General features: G+C 43.3%; 1 protein-coding gene across 1 annotated transcript in view; it reads left to right on the forward strand.

Moving 5' to 3' along the window:
• The first annotated feature begins 329 nt into the window (after positions 1 to 329).
• Positions 330 to 7,466, forward strand: part of LOC118333435 (LON peptidase N-terminal domain and RING finger protein 3-like) — a 13,044-nt gene continuing 5,907 nt past the window's right edge. Inside the window, exons 1-10 of the mRNA XM_035669061.1 lie at positions 330 to 1,044; positions 3,680 to 3,798; positions 3,914 to 4,036; positions 4,178 to 4,294; positions 4,561 to 4,765; positions 4,870 to 4,939; positions 5,498 to 5,612; positions 6,501 to 6,622; positions 7,128 to 7,286; positions 7,392 to 7,466. The exon at positions 7,392 to 7,466 is cut by the window's right edge and continues 8 nt beyond it. Coding sequence (XP_035524954.1) covers positions 345 to 1,044; positions 3,680 to 3,798; positions 3,914 to 4,036; positions 4,178 to 4,294; positions 4,561 to 4,765; positions 4,870 to 4,939; positions 5,498 to 5,612; positions 6,501 to 6,622; positions 7,128 to 7,286; positions 7,392 to 7,466 — 1,805 coding nt within the window. The 5' untranslated portion in view covers positions 330 to 344. The remainder of the gene's footprint in view (positions 1,045 to 3,679; positions 3,799 to 3,913; positions 4,037 to 4,177; positions 4,295 to 4,560; positions 4,766 to 4,869; positions 4,940 to 5,497; positions 5,613 to 6,500; positions 6,623 to 7,127; positions 7,287 to 7,391) is intronic.

A 7,466-nucleotide genomic window follows, 5' to 3' on the forward strand; every position in this document is an offset into this window, starting at 1 on the left:
CTGCCCCGCCACTGTTTACTAGAATCCTGGATGCAGGTCAGACTGACTCCCGGCCCCTTTGCCCCGACACTGAAACTGTTACATGGCAGATTGTTTTGTAACAGTTTTTCTAAACTCGTCCAATGAGAACAGCTGTCCGGCGTCACATGACACAACTTTTACATAACACTTTTTTTTTTTTCCTCCGCTGCTCCATTGAGAATAATAGCGGTGCTTCCTGGACTCGAGCATGAGCGTGCAGTGTAGTCAGAGCTCACCAGCGGCGGACGCACACATGGAGAGCAGCGGAGACCAGGTATGCACCACATAGGTGAGGTGATAGCCTTCCAGACAACCTGCGGGATATGGGGACAGAGAGTGAGAGCATGCTGGAGCTTGCAGCGGAGGCTTTCCAGTCTAAAAACTTCGAGCTGGCGGCGGATATCTACGAGTGCCAGCTGGCGGGTCTTGGAGATCCAGGGAGCCGGCAGGAGCTGATGGTCAAGCGGGCTGACGCGCTCGCCTTCGGGGGCAAATTCACCGAAGCTTTCGATGTGTACCGACAAGCCTCGGAGATAGAGAGACTCAGACCTGTCCACCTGGCCAACCTTGTGGACTACCTGTCCGGGAGCATCCGGAGGCAGGACGGGGGTGAGAGCCACAGCAGGAGCCCGAGGAGAGGAGAGGAGGCAGGGGCGGCGGTGGCGGCTGGATGCCCGGGGGTCGGTGCCACAGGTTGCGGGTACGAAGACTTCACCTGCCGGATATGCCTGAGCTTTCTGTTCGAGCCGGTGACTCTGCCGTGCGGACACTGCTTCTGCAAGAAGTGTCTGGAGAGGGAGAGGAAGGAGAAGGAGCGACCGGTGATGTGTAAGGAGTGCAAGGACAGCTCCAGGGTGGCCGACGTCCAGAGCTACAGGGTCAATGTGGTCCTCAGCAACCTGCTGGCCAAGTGGTTCCCGACCTCGCACCAGGCCGGCCAGCTGAGGCGGGAGGGCAACGGACTGTACGCCGAGAGGAAGATGGAAGAAGCTCTGGAGAAATACAACCAAGCCATACTGATAGGTAGGTTTATTTTATTATTGCTTCTGCTCACTGTTAAACATTAAAAACCCAGTGTGTGTGTGTGTGTGTGTCATATTTCTACTTTATCATCATGCTTTATGTTGTTTTCTACCACATATTAACACATCAAGGTGACAATAGAAACTGTTATATGACTTAGTTTCATAAGTGTGTTGCAGTGGCTCGCAGCCTCTCTCTCTCTGTGCTGGCATTTGACACTCCTATCACCATGTGTTGGATAACAGCGTTATGTAGGCTGGGCTAGTGGACCAAACATTGCGTAAGCACGTAACCCGCCTCCCTCCAGCTCCCTCATTGTGTAACGTCAGACAATGATTCAGGCAAATGTGGGTCAAGGGTATTATTGCAGGTCACCACTAGAGACACTAACGCTCCCAGCAGATACCAGAGGTGTTACAGAGGCAGTGGTGGTGTGATGAGGGGGGGGGGCAGGTGATCTGTAACCTCCAGACAGGGATTATTAGTGGTGAAATAACATCTTATGTTGCTTATGAAGGCTTCTCCTGCATATTTATATACACTTTATGTTATTTTCTACGATCCCTGTAGGCTTTTATGCCGGGAATACTTGACCTGACCTCGTTTTACTCAGCAGGCTCGTTGTGTAAGTTTTAAAAGTTACTTGCTTTGCTGAGAGTTAAAGTAAACCACAGTTTCCCCCAGCCGATCACGACACTACCTTAGTGGAAACACATCTCTGTACACTGCCCCCCTACCACCAGTAGAGCGTTTATATATCTGCCAGCTGCTGCAGTGGAGCTGCTCAGACACCAACAAATGGTTGTTGTTGAGCTGGGTGAGCTCCCACAGTAATAAGAATGGGGAAAGTCCTGGGCTGTTTCCAGGTCTCATTGTGCAGCTCGGTGTTATTCAGAGTGATTCTGCATGACTGGCAAAGGTGTTTCTTTTGATAAATAATGGCCGACAAAAGAATGACACATCCTTCCTTATTTTGGATGTACCAGCAGTGACTTGCAGAACTGGCCTGCAGCGGATGTTGATCCTGGTGGAGGAGTAAAGATGCCTCATTAACTGCATCATTCTGACTCATGTTTTTGGTTGGTAAATAAGGGCAAATTAGTTTGTGAGCTCAACAAAGCAAAAGAAAATGGGGGGGGGGGGCAATCTACGCTCTTAAACAAGGTCAAGTGGCCTGCATGATGTTTGTACTTGGCTGCTCGTGTTTGTGTGTGTGCTGAAGATCTATTAATCTATTCTTCATGTGGGGATTTACCTTTACAGCTGGTGGCAAAGATCTGGTCCCCTCAGGGTTATTACGGGGTTAAGACCTAGTTTTAGAGTTAAATTTAGAGTTATATCTAGGTTACGATTGGGACGAGGTTGTGTTTAGGGTTGCAGCCGTTATGGTTAAGGTAAGGCTAAGCCTCCAGGGAATGAATGCAAGTCAGTACAACGTCCTCAGAGTTATAATTAGCTCAGATCTGTGTGTGTGTGTGTGTGTGTTTGTGTGTGTGTAACAAAGCAGCTTTGTTGAAATAAGCACTGTGCAGTAAATACTCTGCTACAACGCTTCTCTAAAACCTTTAAAACTGCCATGTAAAATAACACCTTCTGCTCGTGGCGTCTCCTATACCTGCATTTCCATTTTTATTGATTTGTTTATTTACTTCCCGTGTGGTAAAGAGATCCAGTGAAGTAGTTCCCTCCGACTCTCATTGGGCTAACGCAACATTTGCATAAGTTTTTATAGTTATGAAACCTGGAATGTGGGTGACCTTGATAGTGCTGCATGGTTTTGTAAGGCAGCACTTTTTCTTTTTTTTTCATAACGTTGTTTTGTAATGTGGAAACTGATCCATTTAAAACATTTCCTTCTTTAATGTAACTAGAAACTTTATGTCTTCAGTGAATTCAGGTTTTTAAGAAAATAAACAAGTGGTGGCCGTGAATTTCTTCTCTTCTGCAGTATGTTGTGAAACAGTTGCCTGCGTGTAGGGGTCATGAATCTTACTGAGCATTTAAAGGTCTTAAAAGCTAAAGGAAAACAGCTGGTCCAATAATTGATTAGCTGATCAAAAGAGTATTTAATTATTGATAATAGATTTATTGTTAAAGTCATTTTTTTTAGATCATTGTATATTTAATATGTTTTGGTTTTAGACTGTTTGAAAATGTCTTTCTGAACTTTGGGACATTTTTCACTATTTTGATGTTTTAAAGATTCATGATTAATTAAAACATATTAATAGATTAAATATGAATAAAAATAATCACTTTGTTGTGGCCTTTCCTTTCATATACTGTTCTTCTTAGGCCTGTAACTAACGATTCAATTCCTTATCAGTTAATCTACCAGTTTATTTACTTGAAGTCTAATAGAGGCTTTTTTTTTTTAAGATATTCAGCTTACAAAAATATAAAACATCAATTTATTGGCTAATAATTGCATCTCTACTGTTTGAGATGATTGTGAATTGAATATATTTGTGTTGATCAGACAAAAACAGGCAATTTAAGACACTTTAAAGTCACTTCAGGCTCCTGGGAATTGTGGTGATCTTTTTTTTTTTTTACTGTTAATAATGATAAACACTAATAATCTAACTGTGGTGTTGTTGGTACCTAACTATACTGTCCCTCCTCTCCTCCTCAGCACCCATGGACCACATACTGTTCAGTAATCGCTCTCAGATCCACTCCAGTCTGAAACACTATGAAAAGGCTCTGAGCGACGCCGAGATGGCCTGCAGACTAATGCCTCACTGGTCCAAGGTATGGCAGACAAACTGTGGCTTTGTTCAGCATTACAACAAATATATAGTATATATATGTGATAATCAATTAGTAAAATGTAAAAATACTTAATATATCTTCTTTCTGCCTGCAGGGTCATGTCCGTAAGGCCCAGGCTCTGGTGTCGCTGGGCAGGACGGAGGAAGCTCTGAGAGAGTACCTGCTCTGTCTGTCCGTAGAGCCTGACTCTAGAGTGGCCAAGACTGAGGCTCACAAGGTAAATCCTACATTAGTTACTGAATATGGTTTTAAAATGTATTTATTCCAAGTTACACTAATTATTTATATAACAGCTTAAAACTATGTAGCGTCTTTGTGTACATTTATTTAATTGTTATTGTCTGTTGTCTCCTCTCAGCTCCTCGGTGATCTCCTGACTCCAGTTACAGATCAGGTCCCTGAACACATCTCAGACCACCCCAACATACTGTCCTTCAGGGCACACATCAAAAGGAGCATTAACAGTCCCTCCCAGGTAAGTTTGTTAAGACCAAAATCATGTAGACATAATGTACACATTTCTTTTTACCATATAGACAGAAGCTAAATAAAAAAAGAAAAGAAAAAGACACAGTATAAAGGTATTACATCCTATCCATCTGCTGCAGTTTACCAAATCAGTTGAAAACTTTGAACCCTTTTCTGGAGTTTTTAGGGCAGTGTGGTAGAACACACAAGAAATCATGATTCTGGGTGTACATGAGGTCTCATTATCCTCTCCTTCCATCCTCCTTCTCTCAGACTTTGCTGCCGCCAGAGTTTAGCCTCGCCTTCACTCTTCCTGCACCTGAGAAGTCAGAGTGCAGCGAGGGCAAAGGTCAGGGAAATCCTGAGGTCAGGAGGCTCGACCACTGTTCCCTCCTCAAACGGAAACGGAGGAGCACAGAGGAGGAGGTGGAGAAGGGAGGTCATGAGAGGAGCGACGATCACAAAAAATCCAAGTCCGGTGAGCTTTTGGAGGCTGTGCGCAAAACATGCCGAGCAACACACGTACCCGCTCTCTGTTAGCAGCGTGTCTTATTTTGTATTTCGATCATTTTCTCCATTCAGAGCCAGCAGAGGCGACGGGAGTTGGCGACACCTTGGACCCGACAGATCTGGAGTGTTCTCTTTGTATGAGGTGAGATTTGATTTACAGCTTGATTCTGATCTCAATCTTTATTATAACAGTCATACACCATACAATAAATCAATTAGCAGTTGTGTAACATGCGCTAAATTGCTGGTGGCAGTTGTACAGCCTGTAATAAAATGAGGTGACATGCGGTTGCTTGTAGCACATCAATATGTAGAAATACAATAGTCTTTGTTTTGGCTGGTAGCCTGTGTGGACCTAGACTGCAGACTTTAACACACCAGCAGATAACCTGAACTTTGGATTTGTTATTATGTTATTCAACCCTAACCCTGTATTTTAATGTAGTCTTGTGTTGGTTCACAATACCTTAATCATCTGTGACTAGAAACAAGTTATTTTTCTAACGTGACCTTGGGCTCTTGAAGCTATAGTCTTTTCACTATTTGTTGACAACTCGTAGACTAAATGATAGATCGATTAATCAAAAATAGGACCGGGAGATGAATTGATAATGAAAGTAATCATTAGTTGAAGCTGTACACTCTTGCATCCATGTTTTTTCCCAGTGTTTGATGTTTTTTGTGTTTGTTTCCCGCCCAGACTTTTCTACGAGCCAGTGACGACGCCATGCGGTCACACTTTCTGTCTTCAGTGTCTGGAGAGATGTTTGGACCACAACCCAAAGTGTCCGCTCTGTAAAGAGGAGCTGTCTGAGGTACGTGTTGTAATACTCCCTGATACATGAGTCCATAAGGCTCCATTCAGTGACGTCCAGTGGGGATGCACTGATCCAACCTTTTCCCAAATTTAAAGTCTGTTTACCAAATTGGGGTCGTCTTTATGGAAGGTAACATGATGCCAGGGATTGCTATGGAGCTAAAAACAGAGTTGGTGGCCTGCCAAGACGGTAATGAATGTAACCGATAGTAGTAGAAATGCTGACTTTTATAGTGGCACTGACGCAGAAACTGAGTTTAATTTGGATCGCTTACGTCATGGCCAATAAGCCGATCACTCAATATGGTCACTATCATGGCCAACAAGGATTCGGTGCATCCCGAGAATGAGGAAGATGATAGATAAGATACGATGATGTGGCGGCACAAATATAGAACAGGCCTTAACAGGGATGAAAACTGTGTGAGCCAAACTCAGTCTCTGTGTTTCAAAAGTACAGACATTCTTTAGAAGTAGAAGTACAGGTACTCGGAAGTACTGATTGAACTTCTTTACTCGAGTAAAGAAGGACATTTCTACCGGCCTGTGTTTCTGTGCAAAGCTAAACTGCAAATAGGATTAGAATAGGAGTCTCCCTCTCTAGCTCGCCTGTAGTTTTCTTTATGTAACGTCTGTCAGGCATCATATGCAACAGCCTTGATGTTGGGAAGCCATGCAATGATGTAAATAATAATAATAATAATAATCAATAATTACCCTCAAATGCATTCAAAACTAAAGTTACGAGCCTGTTTTGAGAGTGTAAGGAGTAGAAAGTACAGATATTTGTGTAAAAATAAAAAATAAACTAATAAATAAACAAAGTATTTGTACGTCGTTACCTCTGCTTATTTCTAATATTGTCTCTCTCTGTATCTCCCTCCAGTACCTGGTCCAGAGGCAGTACTGCAAGACAGTATTAATGGAGAACCTGATATCTAAGTATCTTCCCTCTGAGCTCATAGAAAGACAGAAAATCCACCAGGAAGAGATGGCTGAGCTCTCCAAGTGAGTTTGTGTCCTCCTCAGATCTTATTGTTACTTCTTTATGCTCTACTTAGTCTGTTTTTTTTCTATCCTGTCAAATCCGGTCTTCTCAGAGGTTATGGCGTGTGGTTGAGAATGTGTGACGGATATAGCTCACTCTATGTGAATACCCTCCTCTGTTGTTTGACCTACTGACCCACTGTAGATAACACACACGTCTGACACACTGACCCCTTAGTTTATGTCACGTCAGGCATCAAGTATCACCTCCCTGAGCCTGGAACAAAGTTGTCTCCAATAAATTACGTCTCTTAAACTGGAGCCAAACTGTTTCACTCTCACAGCATGTGTTTCTTTTGAGATTTGGTCTAATTAATGGAGCAGATGGAGTTTTAATTTATTTATTTTTAAAATAATTTTAAGGGCTTAATTCATGTTGAGATTGAAAACGTTATGTTATGTTAAAATGTTATTGTCTTAAACTGTGATTGTTAAACTCATTCTCATTTTCCTTGTCTCTCTCCAGCCTTAACAAGAATGTGCCTATATTTGTGTGCACCATGGCCTTCCCCACTGTGCCGTGTCCTCTCCATATCTTCGAGCCATGCTACAGACTGATGATTCGCCGATGCATGGAGACGGGAACCAACTGCTTTGGCATGTGTCTGGGAGACGACCTCAAAGGGTCAGTACAAGGATAGTACCTGCGTGTGATTGCTTATGCATTTAATAAACGAAGGAAGTGTAACATTCCTCCTCCTCCTCCTCCTCTTCCTCCTCCGGTCTCTAGGTTTGCAGACTACGGCTGCCTGTTGGAGATCCGAGATGTGAAGTTCTTCTCCGACGGCCGGTCGGTCGTGGACAC

The sequence above is a fragment of the Morone saxatilis genome, unplaced genomic scaffold (genome assembly GCF_004916995.1).
Source record: "Morone saxatilis isolate NCDOM2014 unplaced genomic scaffold, NCSU_SB_2.0 Contig22, whole genome shotgun sequence".
Lineage (NCBI taxonomy): Eukaryota > Metazoa > Chordata > Actinopteri > Moronidae > Morone > Morone saxatilis.